Source organism: Lingula anatina, chromosome 2, assembly GCF_051362555.1.
Source record: "Lingula anatina isolate TDL-2025a chromosome 2, LinAna3.0, whole genome shotgun sequence".
Taxonomy (NCBI): Eukaryota; Metazoa; Brachiopoda; class Lingulata; order Lingulida; family Lingulidae; genus Lingula; species Lingula anatina.
This window is the reverse complement of record NC_141768.1, coordinates 47,914,300-47,929,677: the sequence shown is the minus strand read 5'-3', so window position 1 is coordinate 47,929,677 and position 15,378 is coordinate 47,914,300. Positions and strand designations below refer to the sequence as shown.

Below are 15,378 nucleotides of genomic sequence, written 5' to 3'. Positions count from 1 at the left end.
GGAAGACATGAACTGAAATAACTCTTCTTTTGCTGTGTTGCCCTGCCTCCTTGGCAACGGATCTTGTAGGTTTTCTACTTTTAAATAAGTAGGGATTTTGCGTTATTGAAATTTACTCTTTGATAAGTATACACTGTGGTAAACACTGTTCTTTGATGAAAGTAGTGTTAGTATTTATGGATTTTGATGTAAGGCAGGTGCTGTAGATACAGTGTTGTCTCAGACTCGTCGTCTTAATCCATCATTGGGTATCAGTAACCGGTCAATGTTTAGTTTTGATCTACACACACTGGACAAAAGAAGTGTCACCCCTACTGAACCAATACTTTGGGGGAGATAAATGACTGTGGAATGATATGCTCCTGGTATTATTTTATTAACATCAAATTTCACAAAAGAAACGGTTCTGACTGAACAATTCAACTGTATCGATATTCTGACATTGCTTATAGTCTGCCTCTTCAGGTTAATAACTTTGATTACTCTGATTCAGGGGGTGACACTTCTATTGTCCAGTGTGTGTGTACTAACGATTGCATGATCTTTGTCACAGAATACTTTTGGAGCTACTCTATTTTTCAAATTATAGATCACTGGCATTCCTGTATAGTTTGTTAACTTTGAACTCTGTGCAGGTACTTTTTACAGTGCAAGAATATTTATGCAAATAAGTGAAGGACGATTACCTGAAGTCAAATACCAAGACTCGCTACATTCAGTGAAGAAATTATTCTATATGAGCAGCATTGGTGTTGCTTTTTAATATGCTCTGATACTGGGGGCACTGAATGAAACAGTTGGCCTCGTGCCAAACTGAATCTCTAATGTTTTCTTTTCTACCTGTGACACATGTAAGGTGCTCTTTAAGTAGGCAGTGGTAAATGCATCTCTTTTATTCCATGTAATATAGTATATTAATATCTAGTCCTTCTTATAGACTTGTAGTATTCTAATAAGTGTTTATTTTTCATTATTCAAAATAAAATCCCGAGTTGGAGGGAAGGCAAGACAGGACGTATTTTTACTATTTTTGTATCTTGAACTTTGGTTTATTGTTGAAGTGCATACTGCTGTGCTGTCAGCCATACTATATATATATATATATATATATATATATATATATATATATATATATATATATATAAGGCCAATATGCAAATACCACGTTTTATCATAAACGATAATTATTCAGCACAAGATGAATTTTCCCACCGTTAGCTTAAGGCCAACTCAGTCGGAGGCCTTCATTAAACTGATGTGAAAAAAACAGCGTGTGCTGAATGATTATCATTTATGATCTAACTACTAATGAACATTTTTGCTCCTTTCCGTAGTTTTATGTTCTCGTTGCCTTTATTAAAAAGAGTTTAGCACTGGTAATTTTTTGTCCATATATTAGGCGAGTAGAGCCATACGGGTACATGAGGCGAAGAATAGTGTGACGTGCCTTGCAAGAGCTTGGGTGTGTTATATGAATGCGCTTCCAAGAAGAGGGTAGTAGAAAGGCCAGTTTTTGCAGTTCAATGGCAAAACCATGTTATGTGTTGCTTTAAGCAATTTAGTGCCAATAAAATATTTTGTTTTTAACTTTGCATTTTTGCGTTTTGTGTCTGTCAATGAGCCCTTTTATTCTTCGCGTCTTTGAGTTGAAAAATGACGAAAATTACATAGTTAGTGTTGAATGTTTAAAAGAGGTCAAACTTGAGGGGAGGGGTGGAGAGCGCGAGTGGCATCACGTGACCCAAAACCCGGTTTTTGTGGTTTGAAATTGGGTTTGCTTTTATGTTTCGTTTTGACATGGGCACTTACATAATTCAATCGTTTTATATTTTCTGAGACACTGAAGAAGGACAGAAAACGCATTCAGTAAGAACACCACTAGCTTATCTAACACAATTGTGAGAGGAAACTGTTTAATGGACCTCAGGTCAACATTGTATGTGTACGTCCCGGGCTTCTCAGAGGCAATCATAACGTTAAATGCAGATTTGGGAGGGGAGGGGGGGGGGTCAGGGAGGTCCTGACCCCCCTTCGATTTCTGAAAAAATCACACCAATGGCCTTCTTTTAATGGGAATTTTGACCAGCTGAATCATAGTTCACAACCGTACCGAATGGCACTGTTCTCCCTCTAAAATACCAAAATTTTTCGGGGCCATTTCTCGAACCCCACGCCAAGGAGGGTGGGAGGTGGGTCGGCTTTGCATTCCGTTTCAATAATCCTGGATCCGCCCCTAATTGTGCAGAAAATATTGTGACCCTAATAAAAACGTGAATCACGAAACGAGAACATGAAAGAAACCAGTTGGACGATAGATAAATTCCAAGCACCAACTATTCGTATTATTAGTGAATGTAATAACTGGAGTCGATATTTCGATCTCTATTTACGTGTCATTGAAATAATTTTTCTATCATCCTTTTACGTTAGCAATGGGGAAATAAAAGAACCTACTGCCAAATTAGGAAGAAGGTGATAAAAAACGAAATGTGTAAACATTCACGTAACTGGGATCATTTTACGTTTTGAAATCATATTTTGAAGTAATATCTGTAATGTTTGCCAAATCGATATAAAACCTTCCCGTTGGGCTTAGTTCCAACCATGGTCATACAAGTACTTTGAACTGACAATGACAGAACGCAAAACGCGTTAGTCGAAGGTAATATAAGGTAATATAATGTAGTCCTGTTTTCAAAGCCAACCCTCTAACCCTCAGCAGTTTATAAAAAGGCTGACGGTCAACCAAGAAATGAACAAGTAGACGATTTTGTCATTTTAGTCTACTATAACCCAGAGTATGCCTTTGAAAAAATGTTGAACTACTCTTGTAAAAGCATCGCACATGATTACACTGACAATACTCCAATCGATCCATTGACTACGCCCGGCACCACGAATCATCTTTGCCAGTCTACACAGGGGAAAAAAATTCGATATTGCGACAATATAAAATGTGCGAAGTCAACAGTAAAGTCGATTTCAAATTTCAACTCAAGTGTGTGCTTTGTCAATGTTTTATCAGGTGACAAAGACTTGGCAATTGAGGAGAGAGGCGTAGAGGTGGTAAGTGAACACATAGCGAGAGCGCTATGTCAAATATGAGAGCAGGAAGCAGGGAGCTGAGTGCCCATGTGGGTACACTTAGTATTGGTCACAGCGCAGCAGCGAAATGAAGATTTGATACAACATTTGTGATGACAGAGAAAAAAAATAAAAATAGTATTGCGTAAAAAGAAAAAGGAATGGGTGATGTAAAGCCCTATCACTTTGCAAACAACATTTTCACACACACACGCACACACTCATACACACGCATACACAAACACACACTGTACTCAAGACACAGTTCCAAATAGGCTTACATGTCTCTGGCTGTTTACTTTTAACTTTGACTGAAAATCGTGTTTTTCACAGAAACGGAGCTTGGCAGTTATAGGTGTTTGCTAACCTTTATACATGGCGACACCTTCCTTTTTTCACAAGATGAGAAATTTTGTGACTGCTTCTTAATTACTTTTCATTTTAGCATTCTGAAGATGGCTGGTGTATTAAATTCGTTTCAATTGGAATTAGTTTGAAATTCTCTCGTGCCTCATATTGCCCTCTATATCCCAATGCATAATTTTGTTTTAACAAGCGTTAAGGTCTGATGTTGAACTGGTAACGTCGTCACTTGGTTCATCATGCAAAGATCGTATTAACACTTTCAAGTAAAAAGTACAATCGTAGCCCCTTAAGTTGACGCTACCAGGCGATGCTTGTCAACCCGTTGATGATCAAGTATCGTTACTTGTATCTTGGGCATCAACGATCTCTAGTTTGCGTTTGCAAATATATTTAAAAACGATTAAATAAAAAAAACGACCGCTGCATTTCATTAAGGGAATATCTAATTAAGATGACAGAGCGTTAGATCCCTCATCTAATGAAGTCATCCTCAGAACTCTCACGTCTTTTAAAAAGCCTCTTTTAAAAATGTTGAGGCTGAAATGAAGTTTTGCACCAAGCACTGAAATGCAAATTAAATAGCTCGCTAGTTAGTGTTTTAAACAATCAACACCAGAATCTAGCTCATTTCTGGCCTGACATGAATCTGTTCACAACTTTTTCCACAATGTTGCTAACAGACAAACGGACAAAGATACGAACAGCAAGACAGACAAACGGAACCAAAGGCTTAACCTCAATTGCCGGAGGTAAAAGGAAAACCCTAATGGCAGAATGCTAAAACCCACTGCGGGAGGGAGTATACAGGATGCAGTGCAGCTGCGGTCACATCGTACAAGTGGCACTTGCCTGTCTCCTGCACTCAGCGAAGCAGAGGCAGAAGAGGGTTCGGTAACTGGTCAATGTCGATGACGCAATGAACGAACATTATCTGGTCCTTCGTGCTCGGCAGAGTGTGCAGGACGTTGATAACGCCGCATAATGATCAGATAAAAGACTGACAGGAAAAATAAACATATTAAGCACTGAAAAATGAATGTATAAAACTCAAGTCTTGCGAAAAACGAAATATTTATTTATTCAATGAACCAAGCACTCAAATGAAATGTTTCAAATGATTCTCGGCTAATTATTTCCTTTCGATATTGATTTTAATGTAATCGAGATACTAAGTCTAATTTTCCCCAAAACACACAAAAATACAGTATTACTACAATCAAGGGAATTAAAACCACTTGGTGTGGTCTTTTCTCTTTACTGCTTTTTCAGATTAGATCTGCAATAGTTGATGGTATCGTTCATAGAAACACCTAGGTTTTACATTACCACTGCTCTTAGAAACTAAAATAATTCAATAAAAGATTGTTTTACGAGAAAAGAATAAGGTAGTTAACAATCAATGCACCAATAAAAGCTACTTGTGTGTAGTGAATTAATATACGCTTGGCATTTTTGAATACAACTGTACATAATTTCCTGGAAACGTGCGCCTGACTTGCCGCTTTCAAAGCCCTTTCTTGTTGCCCATTATTATTATTTTCTGCTATCCGTGTGTGGCGTAATGGGATCTATTTATCTACGATTGTAAACAAGATAAAACATTCAGTTGCTAATGTGCTTCAACTGAGAGATAGACGGAACAGTCCATCGATTGCGTTGTAGGGCACCTTGAGTTAAACCAGATGGAAATTATTGGAATCGGTCTCAATGACGAGTCACGAGTCGCTGTGAATGCCAGGATTTAAATATGGACCTGTGATGTCACAATGATGCTAGCCTGGCATCCCCATTGTTACTCTGAATAAGATGTGATTACTTTGCGGGTGCGACGTCAATACTTTCAGCGGGGAAAAGGAGACTGACTGAAACTTAAGACCTTCTCGACGATCTTAATTTCACACGCTTCGTTAAGTCGATAGCATTAAGTGACTTATTATCCAGAAACACTGACAGAGATTTTTTCAGACTTATAGTACACATCGTTTGGCGTCCAAAAGAAGGAAGAGCAGACTGTCTGAAAAAGTTGAAGGACGACAGCGCAACCAACAGATAAGCCGACCATCATGACTTGGAGGACGGCATCTATTGTGAAGAAAATGGCGATTTATTTTTTGTTTAAAGGTAGCTATGTCAATTTTCTATATTTAAATCATGCATTTTTCTAAACAAGCTGCTAGTAATCAAAAGACCTTTTTCTCCTCAGAACACCTTATGTTGGGGAATTTTAAGTGGCATACTGTGCTTAGGTTGCTTCTGGCCTGTTGGCAATGGTACCTTACAGACAGATAAACATCTCTTGGTCTCATTTTATAAAAGAAAAAAGTGCCTGTGAGGAGCTCAATACATGTCCGTTTACAGTAGTGTTATGCAATATTAAGTCGCACAACCTTGTTTGGAAGAGCATTTTAATTTGAAGTTTTGAGATAGACTGTCATAAAATAGGTTTTCCTTTTAAAAATTTTAAACCTTGACGGCATCGTTTGAATTACACGTCGTTTGTCATTCCCACGCGTTCTTTGGGTGTCTTTCAACTTCTGTCCTTAATGAAATGATGGAAACAACATTTGATCTTTTAACGGGGTTCGTGCTTTCATTTTATATTAATATCAAGTACATTGGTAGAAGCGATGTCCTTGAATAAACACGTATATACAGTAATTGTCGTTACTTCTCACACTTTCATGGCAGTTAAAGGATCATAACGGAAGTGAAGTGTTCTTGGCGTCAACACAAAACACCCTCTTGAAAACGGGGTGGTTTATAAATTGAGCGCCTCGTGAGTTCTGTTGGTAATTCGATATAGGCATAATTCATGAGATCTTTTCGATTAAAGCTAATAATGGAGAAAACAAAAAGACATTAACTTCATGAGATGAATTTGAATATTAAATAGCAACACATGGTACTATGACCGTCTGAGTAGAGGCATCCTAGTCGTTAATCTCTCCATAATTTTACGTTAGCCGACATTCCATTCATCAGTCACATTGTCCTGTTGTCATATTTAGAGTTATCGAAATCGGTTCTAGCAAGCAAGTCCCTGCAGACCGTTGCTGTAGGGTGCTAACCGCCAATTGCGTCAGCATTGCCTGCCCTACTTCATGTACATGTATGTCTGACTCATGATATTGCAAGATTCGCCTAAGGACAATATTAGCGCATTTTTTATTTAGATTTTTTTTATTTAACTAGGACGTTTTTCCACTTTCCTTCTGTTTCATTAAACATAATCACGATTTCCCATGGCGATCTGCGGTCTTGAGAGAGCTCATAAATCCATGTTTACCAATTGTTTATTAATCTAGCTCATGCAAGTTATCTTAATTGGATATAATAATTCTTTTCTGAGTGGATTTTAATTTTTCACTACGATTGTTGCTAGACAAAAGTGTCACACATTGTTCAGTTCACAAATATAATACCCAGACTTGTTAATTAATTTTAATGGAGTCGCTTGCTTGTGCACTCTACTCTTTTTATGGCCTTACATGTAATTAAAATTGGCATGCAGCAAATAGTGCAGTATAGAATCCACCGTAGATAAGGAATTGGTATATAAAGCATAATATCTGGGAGTTCAGATTGAGAGAGATTTAGGGAGACCGCCTGGGAAAGCTAGATAGACGGACGCGAGCCATGGGAGATGGTTCAAAAGTTGGAGACTTCAAGTAGATCATGTAGCTATAGAGTGTCAACAAATAAACCGTTAAACTGGTCATTATGTGTCCTTGGGTTTTCTTTGAGCGACTTTACGTTAATCTGACACGAACCATGGAAACGCCATTGCGTTTTTTTCTCGTTATAAAAAGTACATAATAATAAACAGTCTCATTATAACATGACACCATGCTTCGGTTTGGTTAACTGATGTGCTGGCTCATTAGAGTGTCATAGTGTATCCGTTGATTAACTTCAGTGGAAATAATATAGTACTTGTTCATCCTAGTTTTGGTAGTGTATAATTTTGAATAAATGACATTGGCCGATATTTGAAAAGTATAATACAACCTCCTTCGTTTTCGTAAAGTTTATTGCCATTTTGTTCTTGTCTGACTGGTTTATTAGTTGCTGTTTTAGAGGAGTTCGGAGCTCAAGTTGGGTGCGTCGGCCACATATTGCAATTGAATTTAATGCCAAGCTGTACGGAGATCGTTCATCATTATCGCATCGCGAATAGAACCGATCCTAGTTTCGGCCAACATGGTACTCCTGCTTTGATATTAAAAAGAATCTGATGTTGAATTTCTTATATTTACACTTAGTCATAATTTGTCATTTTTAGTACTTTATTCTGTCAACGGTCTTAGTCTAATCAACCCGCAGCAAGCTTGCATATTACTCCACGCTGTCTTGTGTTTTTGTAATAATATGATGTCGGTGACTTCCATCGAAGAGTGTTGCACAATTACCAATGTTAACGTTTTTTCAATCTTGATACAAACCCATAACTCATATACTCGCCTTGGCTGATGTAAACAGATTAAAGGGATCATTCCCAGACCCTATTGTACTAACTGTGGATCAATCTATCTTCGATAAATTGCAATCAACGTAAGCAGTTTAGATGGCTGTCACGTCTTCTGAAGCAGCTAGGGTGTAATTTATTATCGTTTAGTAGCTTCAGTAGGCGTGCCAGACATCTAAGCCGCTTAAGCTGACAGCAATTTAGCGAGAACCCCCTCGGAGATGGATCGATCCTGGTAGATCGATCTAGGTATGTGAACCCAGTCAAAGATCACACGTTGGAACCCCAAAAAGGGCCTTTTAAACCCAAAATGTTACGTTACAATGTACCTAACCGTTTGGCGATGTTTGTTAGACTATATTGGATTTAAAGTACTGAAGACTTGTATTGAAAACCACCGAAACGCGATGGACTGTTTTATGTAGCGGTACCTGTAGGTACATGAAGGTGCGCAGGCAATGCTGACGCAATTGGCGTATAACGCCCTACAGCAAAGGCCGATTACTGACAAATAGAACGGTCTACAGGGACTCGTTAGCTGCTTCCTGCTAAAAAAAGCTGGTGTTAAGTGATGAAAAATTAACTGCGGTTATAGGGCCATTTATCGGAAGGAGCTCAATGTTGCAAACTTTTCACTTTGTTAACCTGTCAGCCAGTAATTTTGTGAAGCTGGTAATATGAAGAATTTAAACTGTTATGGGACGTTATTAGAAGAAACAATGTTCAGCTGCTCTGTTCTGTTCTGTAGAAAGACAGTGATGGATGGGATATCCAACTAACCAACATAATTTATTTATTCTTTGTTTGCTTTTTGAGCACCAAGCGACCGCTTTTCTGAAATAGCTACAGGTATGTTTATACACTGCAGGACGTGTCCGCTAAGCGTGATAGATGTCCTGACAGCCATGATGGAGGACTAGAAATTATGTCAAGCAAACGATGAAAACGCTTAATTATGAATGATAAATATATAAAATATGAATTACTTTGAAAGTAGAGCATTGTTAAATGTCTTATGGGGACATTATATTAAAGATAATTACTCTAGATGATCACAGGCATACAGTGTATAACTAGACAGCTGTGCTGTCAAATATACAGTCCTAGTTTTAAAATGGTCCCATTGTCATTAGTAATCTAATACTATTAATATTATTAATATATTATTATTAATATTATTAAAATAAGATTGATCTTATGAAAATCTCAGGGAAAATGGACTGAAATGGCGAAAATGAGCAATTTTTTGACATGGCGGTGGTTAAACAGAGATCTCGTCTGCTCCTCACACACTTTCATGGAAGTACAGCCAGGTTTCTCGTTAGCATAAAATACATAAAGTAAATATAAATTTGCATGAAAAGACAACGCTGAAACTGCCATGTATCTGTACATCGATCGTGTGCCATGATTATTGGTTTACAACTAGGCCGTTATAACTGAGAGGTTATACTATTTAAAACGAAAAAAAGAAGGTCGCACAGGTCGTCTGTGAAACCTGTAAACCAAAAGCCAATGAGGGCGGAATTTGAGCATGATACCATTAACATTTGATTGACTCAAATCACGAGAGCGAGGAATATTTTGCGAACATAGTGCTCGTGTTGTATTACTTTTTTGTAAATTATGTGCTTTTTGTATCGATTCTTATTGCTCTCCGATTATATTCAATTGCTTATCACACGTTCAACAATAGACCCGAGTACCATAATGTCGACGAGCTAGTTAACACACTGAGAGCCCTGCACCTGTCAAGGGTATTAATTAGTGGTAACCGTGGTAAGGTATCAGAACGCAGTGGGTCAGGTAGACAGCGCCGTGAGGAATCTTGCATCGTTGAAGGGTTCAATTATCGATTGTTTGGTGCTTTCCGTTCAGACGTTACTCTATTGCCACGACTCCTAGCCTGTCACTGTGATTAATAGCCATAATCTATGGCATCGCGTTCGTGTTTACAGGTGTGGGGATACATCCGTTATAATAGATTAATAAATAAATAAATAAAATAAAATAATCCCTGAGGTAAGTTCCCTGCCAAGCGTTGCATGAAGACACGAATAGATTTATGGAGAAGGGAAAACGTGACAAAAGGAGAGCGAAACAAATTATAGGCTAATGTTATCAAAAGCAACATGAAGCAAGATTCCATGTCGTTAGAAGAAGAAATGGCAAATGCCCAAGCAATTAAAATTTGTTAAGCAGGAGTGAGTTACATGGAGGACAGGCAGACAGACAGACAGACAAGAAGACAGATATTTATAAGGGGTGACAATGTGTATTTTACTTGTCCTTTTTGCATTATCGAGAAATGTTTGACCATCAATATTGGCTATTTTGTTAGGAAATCACGGCAACCTCTTATCTGCAGACACGTGTTTGGAGACGGAACAAAAGACCATTTCCTCTGTGTGTAGTATAGAGCTAGTTGGTATCGACCTCGTAAAATAATAAAGGCACCTCAAAAACGGCATTTCCTCATGTAGAAATTTGTTTCCTTCGCAAGTTTTTTGCATGCGTTTGCCAATAACATATTATCTGTATATGAAAAAGGTCTGCCCCGCCTTTGTAAGCATTGCGAGAATAAAAAAAACAAAACAAAACATAAAACCCCCAAATAAATTGTCTGGGTTTTAGATCGTTAGGATAGATGATCAAGGATGCGTTATTGTAAAAATTCTAGTGTGTCTGATATTACGGTTGTTATTGACGTGTGTGTTTGGCGATTCGATGCCTTAGTTTGTCTTAGAAAGTATATCTTTTTGTTAAAATGTTGGTCTACTTTTTAAAATTCAATATACTTTGTGTCCTATACTTAATTATCTCATCTTGCTAGGAGCCACAATTGATTGATACGGGTTCAAATATTTGCAAGTATTTCACCAGCTTGTCCAAAGTGTCTGACTTTGGAAACTACAAACCAAAGCTTATATCTGATTTCGCGGGGTTACACAGAGTTACCCGTGGCAATGATATCGGGTTGAAACAAAATATAATCTAGTTTTTCAAATAGGAATTGTTCCTTTAAATCGTTTCTCCTGGTTTTTTTTCTGTGACAAGCAAACATTCTATATTATGATTCTAAAAAACAACAAAAATGCAGCATTATGTTACAACCCATTGTATTTTGAATTATAGCAAATATTGTAGACAAAGGTGTCGTTTTTAAATATAGTTATGAAAAAACTGAAGAACAATATTTGTTTTAATATGTCAAGCAAAACTGATGAATAATTGTTCTTTATTTTCAGTGACATCTATATTCACTGCGGCTTTAACAACACTCGCTGCCCCCACTGCAGGGAGCGTCTCCACTACGGTGTCATCCACAGCAACAATTAACGGTACCAGTACGCCGGCACCAACAGCCAAACCTGGCGCCAACCTTACGCTGGTCATCGTCATCCCCGCCGCTGTCATCGTCGGCGTCCCCATATTATGTGTCGTCTGCTGCGGACTTAGGGCGGTGTTTTGTCTTCCGAAAGCTAAGGCAAACAAGAAAGGAGAGAAGACAAAAAAGATGAGAAAAGTTTCACCAAAACCACCCAGATTGGAGGACAATGAATTGGAATATCAACCGGAGTATACAACTTGAAAAACATTTTTCAACATCTCCCATTTTCATTATTTTTTACAATCCATCCTTACCACCTGCATCGGACGTCCATGTTAAAGACGCTTTGAATTACAAAAATAAAGGTTGCATACACATTGTTAGCACATATCAAAAGACAGATCGCGCAAAGATATTTATTTCAATAAACTCCTCATAAAGCTCTTAACCATGATGCCGTTGCGGTAATGAGGAATGCATTTATTTTCTGTGATAAACCATTTTTATCGATTACAAGGACGTGTTTTAGTGTTTGTTGTACATAAAATCAACTGTGGAGTGTGCTTCAGAAATGAAAGACAACAACTCAACAGTCTGTCGATTTTACTGTAAAAAGACTGCTGTCACAACAAGATGATGTCAAACAATCCTGTCTGGTTACACGGCGAGAGATCTGAGAGCAATTTGAACGCATAATGCACAGCCAGTGTGAATTAAAATTACAACGATAGACTTTTCAAATATAATGTCACCGAAGTCGGGGAATGACGAAGGAGGGGGCCGTAGCGATAGTCCGAAGGTTCAATGGTCCGAATGTTCACTATAGAACCTTCGGACCAATGAACCCTTGATTAAAAAATCGATAAAAATGTTACCACTTTTCGGACCAATGAACCTTCGGACTAATGAACCTTCGGACTATCGAGACGCCCCCCGAAGGAGCACCCCAGATCACTAACAACTACCCGCTCACAATATAATAACTGCCGAACTCTCTGAAGACATTAAAAGGTGTTTTACTAATAGTAATACATATAACTTTCTGACTTGAAAACCTTCGAAATGTACAGACTTTTCATGAATGAACGCTATCTTTTTTAATAAATTTTTGAATTCGGAAAATCACAGAATGATTGAATGCACGCGAAAGGAGTATTTGTAACGGTATTCGTCACAAGCAGACAGTGTTATTCTTGAAATTTAGAATATTACATGTGTTTAATTTTTTGTCTTTATTATCCCGACATGAATATCATGGACAAATGCCACAAGTTTGACAGATTAGACATTTTGACGACGACTTACTACAAAATGGGGAATTGAAGTACCGGTAGTCTGCACGTTTTAGGTCAATCGCTTCTTAGGCATTTTGGTCGATTTTGGAAAGACGAGTTTCATAAATGGCCATGAGTATTATTCATAAACTATGAACATGTTTTTTTATGTCAGTCTTTTCGAATGAAAATTTAAAAACGTGAACATTGCTTTGATCATTTAAATTGCCAGTTGCATTTTACTCTTTTGGACCTGTTTCTGAAAGCCTAGATTTTATTTAGTTACAACATGCTCCCATAATAGCTTTGGTATTCATCGATTTGTATTTTTATATGTCATCTTAATCTGCCGTTAAACTCTTTGTGTCGTTAATATTTCCCCTTTTTCTCCTTTAACAAATTTTAAATTGAGATCTAAAGCATTTAATCGGATCATATAAGTATGGAACTGAATTATGACATAGATATTCAAACGTTTATGGGACGCATTTCGCATTCAACAATAGCATGTTTTGTAACTGATTAACATTATATATATTATACATTATATATATAATATTATAACATAACACTGAAATAAAGTAAAGTAACAGTATGTCGAATAACGTGGCCCTCAAAAAGAGATATAAGGCCACTTATAAAGGCCAGTAATTGGTGAAAAGAAATTTTGAAATTTATCTTGACGTTTGCAGATTGTTATTACGCTGGGGAATGGATAAAGTAGCGGCACGAGTTCAAATGGATTTTATGGGAGAACTCTGCCGATAAAAAAGGTACTTATTTGAACTGGAACATTGTTGAGAACTCTTTAAAAACTGTTGAACTGCATTTCCCTTGCATACAGGACATTGTTCCCTTATGACTCTCAGTTCAATTATTCAAGATGATATAACTGTGTCAGAAACCAGTGGCACGTGAGTAATAGATCTATGCATTACCCGCCTCTAGCTTGTCAGGAACAGTCATCCGTCAGCTTCTATAGCATCAAACCCTGTGATGCCCAAACTCTTACCTGCGTGTGAAAAAAGGAGAAATAAAATCAATTATTGAACGTATTGTACTTGTCTTTATAGTGTATATCCGGAAGCTGGATTGATTAATTAAATATGTAAAATGATCGGGTCTTTATGTGTGTAGAACGAACGCAGTTGGTTACCCCCTGGATTTGTTAACACGCGTCAAATGGTCCGTCGGGCAGCGTTGGGAGCTCATGCGGCGTTTTGGTAAGGTTACTTTCCGGCGGCACTGTATCAAGTGATCGACTAAGGTTCACTGAACTGGTGTCGTGTGGAAACTTTGGAAGATTGTGGCGCAGCAGATTGAACTCAGATTAAACTGTTATCATGATATAACGGGGGCGTCTCGATAGTCCGAAGGTTCATTGGTCCGAAGGTTCATTGGTCCGAAAATTCGTAAATTTTTCATCAGATTTTCAACAAAAAGGTTCATTGGTCCGAAGGTTCATTAGTCCGAAAATTAAAGGTCCATTGGTCCGAAGGTTCATTAGTCCGAAGGTTCGATAGTCCGAAGGTTCATTAGTCCGAAGGTTCGATAGTCCGAAACATTTTAAGATGTTCTTCGATTTTAAGAATTATAATTACAAACGGAATCTAAGGGTGCGTTCCCAACGAAACTATCATTCTACGTAGATTGATCCAACTCCACCAGGATTCTCACTGTATGCAATCAGATAAGCAATCCTGGAGCTGCTAGGGGGTGATTAACTTTCGTGTGAACTCAGCTTCTAGAATCTTTATCATTTCGTTTTGAGTGCGACCGAAACGCACGTAAAAAATTATCCATATAGGTCGTATTGTTTCCGTGAACTAGGCCTACTCTTTACAATGTGGGGAAGTTTGGGGATATGCAATGGCTACCCTTTCCAACTCATGAACACCATACATGTTTCACATGAAATATTGAATAAAGATTGGAACGCATAAAATGAGAGGACGCCTATAATGACATTTTCTTACGATGTCTTAAGATACTATGATTAGAATTCAAATTCTTCTAACCTACACATTACTTAAATTATGTAAAAGTTATAGAATAATTGCATTTCCAAACAAACTATGTTGTTGTTCGCACAGCCCATTCCCCTACCCTCCCCCCCCCCAAAAAAAAAAAAAAAAAAAAAAAAAAAAAAAAAAAACAGCAGTATTGTATTACTCATAGGGATGAGGATGAATTAACTGGAGTGTAAACTTGGCATATAAACAAAAATTACGAGCATTTACGAAAACAAACTTTTCCCTTACTAGGGCTTTAAACATAAAAATTGTATCAGAATACAGTAATATGCTCAAATATCCACAAATAGCAATACATATTTAATTCCACCCCCTCTTCCCCAGCAATACTGAAGGTGCTGAAACGTTTATAATCTGAAATAGAAATGTGGCAACGCCATATCAACCCGGTGGGCCTATTTATTTATTTATTTATTTATGTATTTATTTATTAAACGTAAAATACAAGTGAGAAGGCAGTTTGAACATGTTGAAATATTCTAAAACAGTTAAACTTCTAATCTGATGAACAACATCAAAAATGCTGTCTTTGTAACAAATTCATTTAAACGAAGAAAAACGTACTCTGCAAAAAGTAGATAAACTCGTGACTCGTGAGAAAATTTCCATTTGATTTTACAAAATAAACATTTGCAGTTAAATATCGTCAACTTCCAATCCCATGAAAAATATCAAGATCTGTTTTTTTTTTTTTTTTTTTTTTTTTTTTTTTTTGTAACTAATGTAATATGCTAGTATTGACGTTATTTTTGCCCGTGCAGACCTAACTTTTAAACCCTCTACCAGGGCGACTGATAGATTTTTTACAGATATTCACAGATGTGT

At 37.4% G+C, this 15,378-nt stretch overlaps 1 protein-coding gene across 1 annotated transcript; it reads left to right on the top strand.

Moving 5' to 3' along the window:
• The first annotated feature begins 4,968 nt into the window (after positions 1-4,968).
• LOC106160682 (uncharacterized) lies at positions 4,969-13,569 on the top strand. The gene is made up of 2 exons (XM_013537345.2): positions 4,969-5,571; positions 11,164-13,569. The coding sequence occupies exons 1-2, from the start codon at positions 5,514-5,516 to the stop codon at positions 11,505-11,507; spliced, it is 402 nt and encodes a 133-aa protein (XP_013392799.2). The 5' UTR covers positions 4,969-5,513; the 3' UTR covers positions 11,508-13,569.
• The last annotated feature ends 1,809 nt before the right edge of the window (positions 13,570-15,378 follow it).

Coding starts and splice junctions, on each gene's coding strand:
- LOC106160682 (XM_013537345.2), top strand. CDS start 5,514: ATGACTTGGAGGACGGCATCTATTGTGAAGAAAATGGCGATTTATTTT. Junction 5,572..11,163: donor GATTTATTTTTTGTTTAAAG/GTAGCTATGTCA, acceptor CTTTATTTTCAG/TGACATCTATATTCACTGCG.